The 19478-nt window shown below is 37.3% G+C and overlaps 1 protein-coding gene across 1 annotated transcript in view; it reads right to left on the reverse strand.

The window, feature by feature from the left end:
* SGCZ (sarcoglycan zeta) overlaps positions 1–19478 on the reverse strand; it is a 331004-nt gene that overhangs the window by 152173 nt on the left and 159353 nt on the right. Inside the window, exon 3 of the mRNA XM_053458748.1 lies at positions 1613–1722. Coding sequence (XP_053314723.1) covers positions 1613–1631 — 19 coding nt within the window. The 5' untranslated portion in view covers positions 1632–1722. The remainder of the gene's footprint in view (positions 1–1612; positions 1723–19478) is intronic.

Genomic DNA, 19478 nt, shown 5'->3' on the forward strand with positions numbered 1-19478 from the left:
CTGATAACTTATTCATGAAAAGGTTCTATTCTGTGGTTTGGAATGCAACATTTATCCTTCATAATCATTAGCAACAACAGCAATCAAACTGTCGCCCCTACAACCTTTCCATTTGACCCTTAAAGCATACGAACAATGTACAAGTAAGGATATATATGTGCACCAGATTAAAGATTACAAGAAAAAAGTTTCATATTAAATTGCACTGTTTATCATTAATGTAAGCTACTCGTATAGTTTTTGACCACCAGAAATAACATGGAATAGGTAGTTGGTTCTTTCGAATTAACTCCTGCTTTCAATCACCGTTATCTGCAAGTCTGACACTGATGCTCACGAACTATTAAACTGTCTAATTAAGAGCAGTCTAGTCTCCAAAATCATATTTTTTAATGCATACTTGAGGATATTTTGCATGTTGTTGTAGTTAGAAAATGAGTCTGGATGCTAGGAAGCATGGGTATGTAAACATCTTTCATATTGAAGTCACTGAAGCTGCAGCCAACCACATCTATGTTGATAAAACATCAGTGTTCAGATGTCAGAAGTGATTGGCTGTTGCCTCTACCCCTATTTGCAACTAAAGGAGTTTTAATAAACATATTTAAGTTTACTGATAAATGCTACCTTTAGTAAAGGAAGCTGGGAGAAGTCACATTTGCTAAAGAATGCTTGCACACATCTGCCTGCAGTAAAATACACTGGTGTCTATGGAAAACGAACTGCGATATGCATCTAATATGCCAAAAATAAATGAATAAAATATAAATATATTTCTATTTATTTCTGTGTGGAGCCCAGCAATCCTTTCTGGATCTAGGTTACTCACACACACCTAGTCATTTGGATGACAAATTTAAATGAATCACTGCAAAATATCTTTATCAACAGGAATATTTACAGTGGTAACATACTTAATTCTGATGAATTCAGGCATCAACTTTTCAAACTATCATACAATATCTCTAACCCCACACATGTAACGTTTATAATTTTTTATAAATATAATAAAATATATAATAAAATAGTTGGTAATGTTTTTTCTTAACATTTTAGAGTTTATTTTGATGGTTATGGTGTGTTCTTTTATTTAATATCATGTAAGGGCCATATTATAATGTATTCTTCACTAAGATTACAGACGCATTCCCACAGGAATGTATTTACATTATTTTAACCCTGTTTGGCTTGCACTAATTTCTGTGTGTGCCAGGAAATGGCATACAATGACTAACGATGGAGAAAATGGTATAGTAGAAAAACATAACACATTTGTTTCATGAGAGCTGACAGGTAATGTGATGTTGTTAATAAAGTCCTTGCAAGTACAAAACACATAACAAATAAAAACTGTAATGTGTCCTTGTATATATGATGTAACAATGTATCACTATAACATCTTAATGCAAGAAAAGAGGCATTACAACATTACAAATATGTTGTTTTGTCTTGGTAAACCTTAACATTATTAGAAATTGCACTAAATGTTTATATAGATCAGGAACTATGCAAACAAGTGTATCCTTATCACCCATCTTTAGTCATAATTAGCGATAGTTATGATTCAATTCCACATCCATTCGAAGACAAATTAATACATCAGGACTATCACCTCTGTCAACAAGTTCCATCTCAAATGTTTCTTCTTCTTCAGAACACCATCTTGATTTACATGTACCTGCTGGGCTTGAAAAGGAAATGTCTTGGTGTCCTGAACTCCCCCTGCCAATATAGAAGTCAAACAAGTTAGCCTTTTGTAGGATAGTTTTTTAATGCTTATGATAGACTCAGCCCATTTTTGTTCTTACAGTCAAAACACCACATTTTAAGTTAAAACATTGTTGAGCCACAGACCTGTTATTAATGTGGTTTAATATAATGCCTTATACCAATCCCTACGCTAAAATATTTAAAGAGAACCAATGCATAGCCTATTCAACAGCTATCATCATGAACATACAAATATGTAAAGTTCAAATTAAAAATGCAAACTACTCATGGAAAAATAACCAAGTATGTTGTTGGGGACTATTGTTAGTCCAGTGGTATTTGTTCAGATACTCTCAAAAACGTGTTTAAAAATTGAATTACTGTAAAGACCCCTGCATTTATATTGGAGTATGTTGATACTTAAAGCTGCTGAAAGGGAAAAAAGTTAAATCATTATGGTAAAGGGTAAGTCATTAAAAGCTGTTAAGGTGATTATTAGCCAAACAATTCATGGCAATAGCACTGCATGTAAGTTGGAATGGCTAACTTTCACCTAAGTTGCCTAAATACAAAACAAACTCCCTTAAATATGATTGAATGCAACTTACATCAGGGAGTTGAGATGTCAGCTCTATAATGAATAAACTTCAAATATTGAGTATTATAAAATGTATGACTTGGGCATCATGCATACAACAACATTTACATTATATATATATTCAAATCATAAACTTGGGGACAATGAAAAAGCATTTTTCCAATTTGTAGTGGATTGCCCATTTTCTAAATGTTTAATCGTCTAGCTATGTGCAATAAATACTGATGTTTACACAGTGTTTCAGGTGTTTACTGAAGTCTTTATCTTTAGTTAGCAAAAATCCATTTTTCGGTGAGCTTGCATTGTTAAAGTGGAACTTTAGCTGTCACAACTTTTATCATAATTAAATCAATTTAAACTACCAACAGCTTCTACATTTTGTCAATCAATGTAAATTCTCTAAACATATTTAGTTTTTAAACGTTCACCTTGTGGAAGCTGAGATTTATTTTATTTTTACGCATAGCCAGCATTATCTTATCAACTTGTGCTGAAGTTCTCTCCCTACTCCTCACCCACCCTTACGATGGTTCCCTGAAGCAATCAACAACAGTAAGCATCTTAACAGTAGGGCAGAAGGAAAAGTATATTTGCTACTGAGTAATTTAACAGTGAACTACAGGGTGTATTAAATAGTGTTGTACAAAATGTTTTTTTTTTTAATGAAGTAGCATAATGAATAACTTTCATCATTTTACTATATAAAAAAAACTCTGTACACTGCTACTCAAATCATTGGTGTATTACTGGACTTTAATGCATCATGGGATCAATTTGTGCCTGGCATAAAGCTCATGTGTCAAACATTCCTTACCCTCAATCTGGCAATCTTTCAACAGCGATGAGCTACCTGAAAACCAAGTAGCAACCTGTGCGTCAAAATGTAGCCAAGTGCTTTTGTACAATTTCAGACAGACACCATATTAAATGAAGAGGGAGTCATGACCCTTCTTGTTGTACCAGTGAAACAAATTGTCAGGTAAGAAATCCTTTAGGTAAAGTAGTTTCATCTCACATAAAAATGTTGTTTTACTTATTCCCACAGAGGTTACCTCCTGACAGGCACCACAGAGGATTTCAGCATATACAGTTGAATTATGGTCAGTAAGCAGGGCTATAAAATACTTTTTATATGACTTATTAACAGCTATTAATTAGGTATTTAGAAGTATTTAATTAGCACAATTGAATGTGTACACACAATGTGATTGGTATTATACACACTATTTGGACTGTAAAACACTGAGATAAGCTCATACCAGTACATATTTTTTGAGCTCCTATAAAAGAGGGTTATCAGGGATTGAGCATACTGGACACTTAGAAGGTATGCTTTTTTTTTACAGTATATATTTCACTTTTCACCATTCATATTTTTAATATGTAACCAAATATGGCATTTAAGCCACATATAAAATGTTATCTCAAACGTATATCACATAATCTTAACTATTTAATACTCATCCAGGTATGTGTATTAATAATTTCAATGTTTAAACTGACTGAACGAATCAGTCCTATATTTAAAATTTTGGCTCTGCTAGAGAATTTTCTATCAAAGTTGTGCCAGATGGTAATTCAGTTAGCACGCTAGTTTGAAAGAATCTAAATTCAAGTGCAGTAAAAGGACAAAGGTTTGATGTACTTGGCACATAACGCAAGTGGAAGTGAAATATATTAGTATGGAAGACTTCCTCTTAAAAAAGGTTTAGATTTTATTAAGGAGACAGATAAAGCCAAACAGTATGATGAAGTGTGTGTCTAGACTAAGTTAACACTAAATCTTCCTCTCCTGCTGCCATTAAAACCATTATATGTTTCAAATTACATCAGTATAGCTAGCAGGTATTTCAAGCATTATTTTAAGGATTCTTTATAATATGTTTAGAAGATTACAGCTGGTTATGAAACAGTTGCATGATATTGTTCAATGTAACTAGAACATAACCGTAAGATTTCAGGTGCCCAACCGGGATACCTGTGTCGTGGTGGGTAGCTAGAAGCAAGTGGGCAGGAACTGAGGTGTAGCCACCCATTCATGTTACCTGAAAAGCAAGCTTGCAGCACTCTACTACAACAGCACAGGCCTGTAGTTGATTTTACAGCTCCCTGGGCCAGTCAGTGAAGATCAGAGGACCTCCCGGCAGGCCCAAGATCCCCACTAACTTAGGGGCAGTGGGAAAATACACATGACAGTCCCTGAACATCATGACTGTCTCTCAAAAGCTGGTATCCTTGGGAAGTATGGCTAAAATATAGGAGGAAGAACTTGGTAATGTCACCAATTTTTTGTTATAAAGAAAAAAAACAATTATTCCTATTCTAAGGGTAAATAGGACCATCATGGTAGTACTAGCAAATAAATAAATACATGAATAACTGCCTGTCTTATAATAAATAAGCTCTATTAATCTTTAAGTCTGCCAGAAGACATTTAAGGTGTAGCAAAGGCACATAGGCTTACTGCGTAAACCCTGACTATGAGATTTATTCATTAAAAACATAATTGTGGTTGGTCCAATAATGTTTATTTCACGGACCTAACTCTACTATATGAAGGACAAGCCCTGCAGAATTTCAGTATCTGGCTATTTTCCATACAAAATAGCTTATATTGAGCATTATTAACCAAACATTAAATGAGGACTGCATGTAGTACAAAGGTCCCAATATGAATTTAGGAGTTTGCGGGCATAGCAATGCTTAATCAGTATTTTTTACTTAAATGGAAATTCAGCATCAGGGTTTTGTGTACACAATGCATACAGTTTGAACATGTGTCTAACACTTGGGAAAATACAGTGTCCATTGTTTAGTACTCTTACTGTAAACAATGCTTGTACTCAGCACATCCTAGTAAATAATTACTAGTCTGTTCGTTTTTTCTGTAGTAAAGACTCAATCCCATAATAATACATTTTTTAACTGTTACAGGTGAACATTTCTTCATTAATACTGTTATAATAACATATTACAAACATGCAACTATGTTTGATTATGTCTATGTCTAAGCAGCTGTCCATGAAGTTGCATCACCTCTGCCTCCAAGGCTTCTAAAGGCTTAACTATGCATTATTACAAAACTTAAATTATGTATTTGTTTAAAAATCTAAATGGATTAGCTTTTCTTGGCATATAAGAGAACAAAAAATAATCAATTAAGAGCAAACCAAGAATTAAAACAGATAACCCTTCTAAATGCTAATGCGTAGAAAATCAGTTGCTTTTTGTAACACACGATAAAGATTCTTATAACCACTTTAATTGTCAAAGCAATACAAATATTACTACATATTACAACATACATTACATATTCACTATTAATCTGAATACAATATTAAAGAGTTTGGGAAGAGACATGCAGTTTTTCAAAACTGTCAAAAACTCCATTTGTTTTGTATTCGAATAATACATGAAAGAAACGATCCCAGTTTTTTCTAGCATTTCCATCACTTTTTTTTACTAATAGCAAGTGACCTCTTTAAGTCAAAGGAATCTCACTAAAATTCATAGAATCATATCTCAGTTTCATCAATTTACTTTCTCTGCAACTAATCCTCTTATGACCTGGCTTTTCACAAGGCAAAAAGATGAAAATGCAGAGACAAATGTGCAACTCAGTATACAAATAAATACTAAATAAATAAATAAAAAACATTTCTATAAGTGAAAGTTTTTTAATGCAGAAAAGCTCAGAAAAGTTATATTAAGAGCTTCAATTCCTCTTGGAAGAAATAATGTAATTAAATTAAACATCTAACAAAGGAAAGATAGATAGGAAGGGACAAAACAAGAACATTCATTAAGATTAATAGACAAGTAGCAGCGTAGTAACTTATAAGGGAGAAAGAAAAACATGAAATGAGAGAAAAAATTTCAGTGGATGAAAATTACACAGAAGCATTCCAAATCCAGATTTCCAGAAAAGCTAATTCTGGTATGAATAATTTTTGTTTAAAATATCAGTCCTGATTTTCTTTCCAGTATCAAGGATGAACAAGAAGTCATGTTTAAAGTATACCAAATTGCTAATAATGGACACTACACTTCTAACTAGTTATATACAATACAAGTGTTTTCTGCCACTGATTGGCTGCTTCAAACAGCCAATCATTATGGAGAACCATGGAGGAGGAAAGGAGATGCAACTCTGTTTAAATAATGCACGTTAAAGTCAAAGAAAAACCTCCTGACATAGACTTATTTCCATGTGCAGTATCATAATTAGTAAAAACATTCGCAAGTGTCTCAGTATGTGCAAACATTTGTCGCCATGATTGTAAAACGTACTCTTACAGATTCAGAGGGAAGATACTGCATAAAATAAGATTTTTTAAACTTTCCCTAAATGGATTTGTTCTCCATTACAGTGGTTAACTACATGACCCAGATACAGTACCTACCTACCATGAATTTGAGGCAGCAAATTAGTGCTTGTTTTTTAACTGGTTAAGCAGTCCACTGAGATTAAAACTGCCAGAAAGCTGAATACCATTAAATAACCAACTATATAGTTGTAAAAACTCAATAAAGGATAGTTAATATATTTAGATGTACAGGTAATATTTAAGTATCTTAGCAACAGTGCAGGATTTAATCAAGGAACCTTGAAGGTGTTTGAAGAATGCCCACATAACTTTTAGACCTATTTTCTTTATTTCAGACAAATGAAGTGATGTAGCTTTGTTTTACAGAACCAGAAAAAAATATTTCTTTAATGCTTAAGTTTATATCTCGGCATTTACATAGATCCAGGGGAGTAATACATGCCTTGTAGTCCTTGCTGTCTAAGGGGAGGGCTAGGTCTATAAGGACACCACAAGGATTTGTGGTGCAGAGGTAGGAAGCGTGAAATTGCCCCTAATCTGCATGCCGGAGAACTCCACAATAGACCCTACTTCCAGGGGTCTCAGGGTCAGTGACATTTTTCCAAGAGCCCAGGAGCAGCTATCAGCCTATTACCCCACCCACTTTCTACTGTTCCCTGGTTCCCAGGCACTTTAATCTGATGGTATTAGCATCTGGCACACACTAGGTATTAGTTAACATGCTACTCTGTGATTTTTTTAAATGCATTTATTTGCTCATAATGTAAGTTTGCTAACAAATTAATGGATTACAGAAATAATTACGGAAGCCTAATTGGTTTTGTAATAGCAGCTACCTCTCTGCCAATGTACAAGGTTGTCAACCTTTAAGTCAATATAAAAAAAGTCTTAAGCACTTACAATCAGTACAGGAAAAGGTCTTATGCCTTTTGTTATTGTACATAAATATTGTTGTAACACCACCTCAACATATACTATTTTTCTGATATACTTTAGTAAGTGCTTATTAATATTAGCTTCTTTCAACTCAGAGCTACATTTGTTTGACCTTTCTGTATGTGTTACCTCTTTATCACATTCTTGATGAGCATGCTCACATTATTTCTGAATATGTTTCTCAGCAAAATAAGTTAAATGATGTAAATCCTTAATGGCAAAATATCATGAATCACCTCTTAAACAATCTATACAGTAGCTTTATACTGAACTCAGTTGCCCCAGACAGCAGGGACACAGTTGCCGGTAAACCGGTGATTGCGGGGAGGAGCCTCTTTGATCACTGATGTAGGAGTGATCCAAGGTCTCGTGGGGGGCTATCTTTTGCTGTTACTGGTCTGCCTGGGCTTCCAGGGCTTGCATGTCGAGCCTGTAGAATCACTCCTGTAGGAGCAATCAAAGGCTTGGGTGGCTGTGCTAGTCTGCTCGACACCATTTTTTCCAAATCTGGTCATTCTGCCCCATGTGCTATTTCGGGTATCTTTAAAGCCGACCAATGTAACTTTCCCCATCAAACCATATATTCTTAAAGACTAGACCCATGCATGCATCTGGCTGTTTGGGGGGAAAATGGCCAGATTTGGGGCATGCACATTTTTCAATGTTGAACTTTGCTGATCAATGTGGACATTTGGTGATCTTGTGCTCATGTCTTATTTGGTACATCTTTGAGCCTGGCCAACTCAATGTGCCCAATAAAACCATATATTTTTGAAAACTAGACACCCCAGGGTATTTAAAATGCTGGTATTTTAACTCTTTTCATGCACACATTTTACCACCAGCCTTTGTAGTAGTATTTATGTGTTCAGGATCTCCCACGTACAGTTGGTTGTTTGGGGGATAAAAGGCCACATTTGGAACGTGTGCATTTTTCAAATTGGAAAATTGACACGTGGTCATCCTTCTCCTGTGTTAATTGGGACATTGTTGAACCAGGCCAATTCAATTTACCGCATTAAATCATACATTTTTTAAAAGTAGAAACCCCAGTATCTTTCCATGTATCTTTCCATGCGAGAATTGTTTGAAGGGCACAGGGCTGGAAGCCCACTGGCAGGGCACGTAGCTTGGAAGCCTTCCGGCAGGGCACACGGTTTGGAAGCCCTCAGGCAGGGCACACGGCTTGGAAGCCCTCAGGCAGGGCACATGGATTGAAAGCTCTCAGGCAGGGCACACGGCTTGGAAGCCCTCAGGCAGGACACATGGCTTGGACAGGTAGGTGAGTCTGAGACACGCCGGGGTAGACAGAACTTTAGCTGCAAGATAAAGCCAAACAATGCAAAGACCCAGACTGAAGGGCAGAGCAGGTATATAAGGGTAGGGCTAAACTCAGGAAATGTGGCTCAGAAAGGGGTGCACCGAGAGGAAAGGGTGGCCATTAGTGGCTGCAGGTAGACATGACAATATTATAATTATCATATAGCCCAGGCTAGCAGGGTGGAACCCGACACGCCTGTTTGAAGCCATGATGGTCCTGGTTTTAATTCAATAATATTCATTACCTAAACTGAAGCCTTTAAAAAGAATCCAATCTTGCCCTTAACAGTAAACATGGTTGTGTCCCATTTCAATGGTGAGGTTTCTGTGTTTTTATTTTACAAGTGCAATAAGCATTTTTTCTTTTCTGGTAAATGTACCTCCATCCCCTTAAAGGATCAACGATACTGTAGTGTTTATTTGCCTCTACCCCATATAAATTATGGCATGCAGCTTTGGAGTCTCCTGTGTTTTAATGATTTCAGTTACGCCACTGTGAAATGTATCATAACAATAACAAGAATGCCTATAGAGATGTCACATATTTCAGGAGCTTTGCTAAAATATTTTTGAGAGTTTTCACCTTCTAACATATTTCTCATTGTTTAAGTAATCTGATTTATAAGGAGAGCTAGTGCTGGGTATTGATTAAGTATGTATTAAAAGGAAATATCAATAAAAAATTGAGAGCTTTCTTCTTTTATACAGAAGAAATTACTGCATAGATGTACTTGGTATTATGTGATATTTCACAATCATTAACCACATAATGGAGCAAATGTTCTTTCTGTGTCTGTACAAATTAGTATTTAATTTTGTTGTATTATCCAGTTATTGTTTTCTTTTCAGCTGCTTTGTTTGATGGATTATACATAGCGCTGAAATCTTTTTCATTTTAATTTCATTTAATTATTTTTGTAATCTTATTTTCTTATGGTTTGCATTACTTTGTAAACTATGTGTCAAATTCCCTTAATTAAATTAAAATGTATTAAATGATAATCTACACTTATAAAAAATATATTTTATAAGGAAACCATGGCTCTGTTGTATTGAAATCTGATTGTGAGAATGTGGCTATTTTGTACTGTATATATATATATCTATATATATACACACACACATACATATACACTGCAGTCAGTAAAATGACAAAATGGCACCACCTCACCCTCTAGTGTCTCACTACCAGAAAAAAGTAAAAAGAAAAATATAAAAGTGGTGATGTTCATTGTAAACACACAAAATAAAATACATGAGCTTATCTCATAATTCAAAGACGATACAGGGAGTAGGTGCACTAAGCATATGTGAAAGAAAAAGCAAACAGATACAGTATAAAAAAGGGGTTAAAATAACCCACTCCCAAGTAGCCACCCTTTTTTTACAGAGCAGTCCACGACTGTATCCCTTGGGTTAAATAAACAGAATCTTCTTTGTCATTTCCACATTTAATTCAAAATGACATTATCATCTTGCAAGGTTTATATAGCATGCTGAGTAATGTAGTTCTGTTTTCTAACCAGAATAGATAGGTGAATCAGTGTTTGTTGGTGTTTACCACAATATAGGCTATACGTGTATGTATAATGAATGACTATAAAAACAGCAATATTCACACATATTAAAACGAGTACATAAAATCTTGATCATTGTCACTTATGTTGATGTAGGTACTTTTATATTTTTTGAAATACATTTACTATCACTTGCCTATATTGCTGCTTTTTCTGCTTTGCTGTATATACCAGCAAATAAACCAACCTAAAGCTTTTTGGCGATAAACACCAAAGCTGTGTTTGGCGCACACAGAGAGTGTGGTGTAAACATGGTGGCTCTTTAATGTTTTGGGACTGTTTTTCTGCCAGAGAACCTGGACATTTTGTTAGGATACATGGCATCATGGACTCTATCAAATACACACAGATGTTAAATGAACACCTGACTGCCTCTTCCAGAAAGCTTAAATGGACCATGGATGGAACATAGAGCAGGACAGTGATCCAAAACATACAACCAAATCAACACAAAAAATGGTTTACTGACCACAAAATCAGTGTCCTACAATGGCCATTCCCAGTACCCTGACTTGAACACCATAGGAAACCTGTGAGGTGAACTGAAGAGGAGAGTCCACCAATGTCGACTTTGAAACTTGAAGGATCTGGGGAGATTCTGCATGGAGGAATGGTCTCAGATCCCTTGCCGTGTATTCTCCATCCTCATAAGACATTATAGAAGACTCAGAGCTCTTATCTTGGCAAGGTGTGGTAGCACAAAATATTGACTACAAGGATGCTAATAATTGTGGCACACAAATATTTAACATTTTTTTTAATAAACCTGTGTTGTGTTTGCAATTGTTTGATATAATGAGTGCAGAATGTAAGACAAACAATTTGTGAAGGGTACTGTGTGTGTGTATATATATATATATATATATATATATATATATATATATATATATATACACATATACATTACTAGTTGTGCAGCATAATTGTAAAAGGGTTTTCTAAAGATCATTTAGCCCTTAATGAACACAAGAGTGAAGGTTGCTGATAAAGGGCCCCTGTACACCTTTGTGAAGAAATCTCATTAAAAATCAGTTGTTTCCAACTACAATAGTAATTTGCAACATTAACGTCTACACTGTATTTCTGATCCATTTCTTTAATAGTTGGTCGAGATGGTAGGGAGACATTGAGAGAGAGTGAAACAGAATGAGTGAGAGTGTGAGAGTGTGAGAGTGTGAGAGTGAATGAGGGTGCGTGACAACTAATTTCATTTCAGAATGTTAAACACCCTCCAAACCTTGTCCAAACTGAAAGGGTAGAAAACAAAACATGTTGCCAAAAAAGAAATGAAATCAAATCTCACACAAAAAAATAGCCTGAATTGTTTTGGTCCATGTGTCATAAGTCTACTGCTTTCTTTTTGTGTGTATATTAAAAAAAGCAAGCATGCTTCTTCACGAGATGCAATAAAATTAACACATTTTCTAAAGTTAAAATTGTACATTGAGGAGGGTAACTTTCTTCCACAGCTGTCTTTCACTGACTGTAGTAATACAGAGGGTGGATATTAGTTAATATTCTTAACAAAAGGCTGACTCACAGTCTAGGATGTACTTCTTTTTCATAGCCAAAGGCAACTTTAACTTTTATGTCTGACATTACTATTTTACATTTTGAAAATGAACTGTGGTATTAATAAAGCAGCAATGACTGAGCATAGAAAGAATTACTGGAAAAATAACAAGTGCTTTTTATATGCTTTAACCTTCTTTAATGTCACGCATTTTTATATTCTCCTCCAGCTCTTCAAACCAGACATTTCTTACTTGAAGCCATTAAGATTTACATAACATATCCAGTTTTGTTTTGTTATCTATGGTCACCTAGTGACCACTGGTATGTTGACCTTCTCTAACAGAGAAGAAGTATAACTAAAGATAACACAATATATTAATATATAATATTGATATATCTCTTATTACGTAATTGCCGCCTCCCCATACTAGTCACATTACTCTACAATCTCCTCCAGATATGAGCTCTGGAATTGTCATGCTTAACGAATCCAAGCAGAACCTGAAGATCAATGTATACCAAAAAAAAAGCCAAAGCAGAGTTTTTCACCTTCCAACCAACTCCCCCTGAGTGGCTGTGGGACTTAATGATGATCCACCAAGAACCTCAGGTTGTAAAAGGGGGTGAGTAATGGAAGGAGGGAGAGGGAAAGTGTATGTGTTTGTGAGCATGCATGTATGTATGTATGTGTGTTTGTGACCACAGATGTATGTGTGTGAGCACAGATTTGTGTGATAATGGATGTGTGTGTGTTTGTGTGTGAGCATGGATGTGTGTGCATGGATGTTTATGTGTGTGTATGTGTGAGAACATACGGTATGTGTGTGAGCATGGATATGTATGTGTGCGTGTGTGAGCATGGATGTGTGTGTGTGTGTGTGAGCACAGATTTCAGCTTATTAGACATTCAGTAGGCAGGGTCTAGTGCTAGGACCCACTTAAGATTGGAGTGCTGGCGTAGTGGTCGGTTAAGCCTACTATGGCCATATGATGTGACTAAATCTCCAATTGTTATCCTAGGATAGTCCTGTATTTGTGTGTATCCAGGGCCGGCCGAAGACTTAACGCCGCCTGGGGCGAAGTTTAAAACGCCGCCCCCCCCGCCGACGCCGGGGGGGGCGAAGTTTAAAATGCCGCCCCCCCCGCCGATGCCGGGGGGGGCATTTTAAACTTCGCCGACGCCATAATCTATGACCCGCCCCCCCCCCGGTACTTACCTTTAAACAGTCCTGCGGCGAGTCTCCCTGCTCTGCCACGGTGCCGGCTTGTAATGCTGAGCGCCGGAAATTGACGTCACTTCCGGCGCTCTGCATTACAAGCCGGCACCGGGACCGAACAGGGAGACTCGCCGCAGAGGAGAGAGAGAGAGGGGCACCGAGCGGGTAAGCGAAAACCACTCGGTGCCCCTCTCTCTCTCTCTCCTCCGCTTCAAAAAAAAAAAAGCGCTTGGGGCGGCAAAGTGCCGCCCCTTCTAAAGTGCCGCCTGGGGCAATTGCCCCAGTCTGCCCCATTATAGGGCCGGCCCTGTGTGTATCCATATTTTGTGTTACCTTTGCCCTGTTTTCCCTGAATCATCTGTGGAACTTGGTTCTCTCTCCTTGTGGTTATTTCATTTTGACCTATACAGTTTAGATGAATACAAATTAGTATTTTTGTAATGATTCTAAAATTCAATGTGGAAATTTTGCCTGGTTGTTGGCTGGAAACTTTATTATTGATTTTAAAAAGCCCTTTTTGAAAGCAAGAATAATGTATTTTATAATTTTGTATATGACAAAGAAAGCAGAAATGTGCTTTTGAGGTTTTAGATCAATAGTCACTAAAAATACTAATGATTACAATGCTCCTCTTTCTAAGCGTTGCTATATAATAGTAAAATTAAGAAAATGTTCTTTAAACAAAGGGACAGTTTGTCCAATACTTTAAAAGCTGATACTGGATAATACTTATAACACCAGAAATAAACATAAACCCAAAACTAGCCTAAAAACTGCTAACAAAAGTATTAATCTTATCTTTTAGTCAGTCACTAGCATTTCCAAAATCTTTAGAGCACAATTCTCCAAATAATTTACTTTCTGATAACTTTTCCTTACCCTTGGCCATTTCTCTGCATGCTCTGTGTGGCAGGGGACCCCCTATCACGCGCCCAAGATAATGCCAGAAAGAGAGGAATGAGTCCCTTAGCACCGATATGATGGCATATCAGTTCTTGCCGAGGCCTTTTGAACCTCTCGTGCCCTCTCCGGCCACATTAACCTTGTTGATTTTACTAGATGCAGGCTATAATAATTGGATTTTATTATTACACATATATGTGTAATATCAATTTATTTTTATTTTTCTCAGCCACCCAGCTTATGAACATTTTCAGCCAGTGTAGATATCCGGCGCCCTCAATACTCAAGTTGGGATCTGCCTACGGAGCACCAACAACTAGTGGTTCAGGTTGGGAGGGGGAGACCCTCAGGCTAACATGGCAAGATCAATGTTGAAGCATGACTCTTTCTTTTACTTTCTCTTTTTCTCCTCTTTACTCTTTCTTCCTTCCTTTTCTCACTCTCTTACCAGGAGCCTGGTCTTCTGGATAAAATGGATGTATGTCTTGAGTCACTTTCACTGTGGAGGATTGTCCACTGCAAGTCTATGTATTGTGATCCACTGGGCCCCAAGATGTTTTGTAAATTGACCCCTCGGGAGACCTGGAGTGTGGGAGTTGCTTGGGAGGGTTGTTGAAAGAAGTGAATATTATGGATGATCATACCATTTGTGTGTAGGAAAATGTTGGGGCATGGACCCTCGGGTTACTTTTTTTATATGCCCCATTGATGGTATTGCGGGGATAGATGATTAATTTTTGTTCCCTTTACCCACACGTGTGGCTGCTTCTGGATTTGGGCTCCCAAAACTCCCAGAAGTTTTAGAGATCACTATTTCCCTTAGGCTTATTACAGCAATAATCCAAGTGTCCAAGAGAACTACTTCCCTTGTTAGACAAACACCTTCTACTAGTGGATAATTATCTGTTGGATCCAGAGGGGAGGTTGACCTTTCTACACAGTCATATTAGTCATCAGGTATAAAAAGTTTACTCTTTGCTAGTAGAGGGCAGAGATCTGCATTCTTGCAGATACGTCACCATCTTTTTTTTTTTTTTTTTTTTTTTTTTTAGATGTAACTTCAATTTTGGAGGGGATTTCCCGTTAGATCCCAGGGTTGACATGTCAGCGGGACATCTGCTATCCTCCCCTTCGCTCATTTCCAGTTTGCAGACTTTTACCTAAATTGACACCCTTTTGTGCAGCATTACTATCTGGGCTCAGTTTTCTGGGTTGGAGATAGGATGTGACAGATGGTTAGACCATGCTCTGGTAGCCCTGGGAGTCCAGACCTTCTTGTCCCATCCAATGTCCACCACCTGGAAGTTCAGTGAGTCCCTATTAGCTGTAAAATCATTGCATCAAATGAGGTTGGGTTAGAGTGTGTTATGTTCTACCTGGTTGAAAGGAATGAGAGTGGAGAACCACTAGCAGGTAGGCCAAGAAACTACCCAGAGTGGAGGAGTGCAGGTCAATCCCTCATATTGAGTAGAGCAGGGTCCAATGAACATGTAGAATTCCACGAAGCCTGGATATACTGGATTACTATGGAATAGACGAGCCAGGAATATATTTAATCCGAAACCTTTTATTTTATGTACAGATAAAATTCTAATAATCTGCACATATGGTGAAGGGAAACTATTATGATTCCATAAAAATGTTTCATTTTACATTCTACACACAATCCATTATACAAACCTCCTCATAATGTAAACTGACAGATTTAATCCAAAACACACCAAAAAATGTACTTTTATGGCTAAACTCTAAGGAATACTTACATTTGTTAAGATATCTGAGATAAATTGCAGAATCCATTTTAATTGGACAGAATAACAAAGCAAATTAGCACATGCTTAAATACAGAGAACCACAAAACCTTAGTATACAGAATCATGACCAAGATGACCATGTTCCTGTGTGGAGTACGCATAGTTGCTTTGGCTTAGGTATTTGAAACTTATGTTGCCTTTTTAAAGTTGCCAATTTGCTCTGTTTTTCTACAGACCCCTGCCCGATGCATTTGCAAAACTGCAAACACACAAAGAAGCCATGCATCAGATTGCATATGATGGCTGGAGTATTCCTTCAATACATATGCATTATTATTCTTTTTATTACATGTGTTAGAGATGAGGCTTTCAGTAAATCTTTTTTAAATTTTTTGCTTAAGCCCCCAAAAACCTAGATATAAAGGTATATTTTATATATTATATTTTATAGTATGCCTGCAAGGGTGGCACTTACAAATAAACAGTTTAAGTAGCTGTGTAGGGCCTCCAGTGGTCTTGGTGCCCTTTAGAGGGTAAAGGGAGGAATGCATAACAGTGACATATTTACAAAGTTATACAGTAGTAATTTACAAATATTCCTTAGTTTATGTCACATACTGGGTCCATACAGACGACTGTAATGACCCAGAGCTCTCGGTGATAGAATTGCAAGAGTCACTGTGCAGAAACGGAGCCACAGGAACCTGGTGCAGGGCAACCACACTCGCCCGGGTGATTGCGGACAAGACACCCCTTAACTGGGTATTCAGGACAAGACACCCCTCTACCGGGGATACAGGTTACAGGGACAGGCTACACACATAAATACAGGACTAGCCTAGGACTATATGATAACAATTGGAGATTTAGTCACATCTTATGGCCATAGTATGCTTAGCCCACCACTACGCCAAAGTACTCCAATATTCGGTAGGTCCTAACGCTAAACCCTGCCTACAGAGGCACTAAACAAACTAAACATTGAAACTAAACACGTCAGAAAGACATACCTGTGGACCACAGACTGAAACAGACATAACGGGTGGGGCACACCTTATAAAGGGAACAGAGCTGAAGCAAAGAGCAGAACTGGAATCAAGGAATCAGAAGCACAGTACAGAGCATAAGGAAATCCAGGAATGGATTACAGCAAAGGGGAACTCTAGCGAGACTGGGAAATTTAGAGTTATGCAGCTCCGCAGCCTGAATAGGGCATGGCAGTCTGTGTAATTATTCTATTTCTCACTTGCGCAAGATGTGTCCCCCCCTCCAAATAAAACTTTCCACTAAAAACTTAGAGCCACCCCTGTATGGTGCCCACTCTATACAAAATACTGTTTAAGGTAATGGGAACTCAGGCCCTGCTGTTTTTTGATCATCTGCAGATGCAGTTACCAATAGAATGATTAATAACTTTGCAAACATGAATAGGACATAGTATAACAAACTGAACAAAAAATCTCTTTGTATTTAGATTACTTTCCATTTTGGTTTTCAGCTTGAGGTTAGTGAAACACATCGAGCATTACACAGTGTCACTGCACATATTGCTACTCTAAGTGGATTTTCACAATCATACATTTTAAAGTCAATCACAGTGCCTATTATGGTGCGTGACAAACAGAGTAGATGGTAATTATCTACAGTGGTTGGAAGTGAGGATCATATGAGGATATAAAAAAAATCTTCTGCCAAATTAATTCCTTTGTGTATGAATAATAGCTGTGCTTGCAGAGCATATTTTGAAAAATTAGCTCAAAAAGTAAGCAGAATTTAATAAATATTCAACAGCAAACAGGCAAACTTGACTGAAAATGACGACAAGGACAAATGAATTGTCATTTAGTAGATTAGATATTGTTGCAGAATAATTCAGTAGTTTAAAAAATGCAAAACTTTCTTACAAAAACTAAGAACACATGATTTTATCAGTTTGAATAATATATTTCAGCGTATTAACCATTAATACACGATGAAGTGAATCAGATACAAATCTAAAGTCATTGAAGAACAAATAACAAATTCTCTTTGATACATGTTACAATTGTTTTAGGCCCGAAATGTATCAATAATACTTTGATACACCAGAATTGTTAAAATACGTAACTAGTATTAGTAGTTATCCACGTAATCCATAGCAGTCTTTCAATTGCACCACTTAGTATGATATAATATTAGGAAGTCATAAACATCAATGGTCATACTTTATTGAGATCTTAATTCATTTAAATTTGATGAACAATTTAACCTAGAAAACCATAAGCTTGTTTGAATGACCTGACTAAGCCGTATTTGCATTAAGCATCTTGGCTAAACCTCATAGAACAGGGGTGTCCAAGTTTTTTCTGCAGTGGGCCACTTCATCAGAATTGTATACGTGCACGGGCCGCACTCATTTTTCACTGTGACAAAAAATATTTAATAAAATATGCAGATTAAAATAAAGTAAAATGACACAAAACCTTTACTCTTCCTCTCACTGATTTCTGGGCCTAGAAAGTTTTGCGACTACAAATTCAGGATTCCCTAGATTTATTCTAGGGATGAACTAAAATGAAAATTCTGGACCAAAACATTCAGGGTTCACTTAGCCAAAACCGAAAATGACACCCACCTTTAAAAATAATAATAAAAACTCATTTTTAATAAAAGTAGGTAACACACAACTGGACAAAATTAGCAATATGACTTGGCAACCAGTAAATGCTGGCAACCCAGGCAACCAGTAAATGCTGGTACCTAGGCATGATGGGACTGTTAGCAATCACACTCCTATCATGCCAAGTCAGCCAGTACATGCTGGTACAGGGTGGCTGTAAGTGATGTGCAGACCCCATACTGCTGGCAGCATCAATACACAAGGGGGGCAGCTGGCCAGGTTTCAGCATGTACTGGCTGACTTGGCATGATGGGAGTGTGATTGCTAACAACAATCACAGTCCCATCATGCCTAGGTTCCAGCACTTACACATCCATGCTATCACACACACACACACACACACACTCATTTATTCATATAATCATTCATTCACAGATTCATTCCCTCAATCACACACACTCATTCAAACACCCTCCCCACCCCCTTACCTGCACTGCAACTCCTCGATGCCGCTTACAAACTTCAGCAGGGGGCGCGGCCTTCTCTGCTAAAGCACAGAGGAAGTAGGATGTCACGTGAACTCCGCTTCCTCTGTGTGCAGTCCAGAAGACCCTCCCACAAGTAAGTAGCAGGGCTTGAGGTGCGGCTCGCGTAAGATCGGTTGCCCTGGCTGCCGATCTTACGCGGGCCGCACCTCGAGGTCTCGCGGGCCGCATGTTGGACGCCCCTGTCATAGAATGATGGTACGTTCTACAGTACGACTGCACAGGAAATCCACAGGAATGCATTAAAACCATAGCAAACCCTTTTCTTACAACGTTTTAATAAGATGCGCAGTGTGTTTGAGCACATGAAGTAGATACATCAGATCCTTCTTCTAACCTCTATTAGAGCTAACTAAACTAAAATTTAGACACCATACAAGAACCAATAAAACACATGGCATACGCGCCAAGACTTCACCAAGGACATTTAACCCCATGAGATATAAATTGTAACAAGATTTCAACCACACTGCTAC

The sequence above is a fragment of the Spea bombifrons genome, chromosome 1 (assembly GCF_027358695.1).
Source record: "Spea bombifrons isolate aSpeBom1 chromosome 1, aSpeBom1.2.pri, whole genome shotgun sequence".
Taxonomy (NCBI): domain Eukaryota; kingdom Metazoa; phylum Chordata; class Amphibia; order Anura; family Pelobatidae; genus Spea; species Spea bombifrons.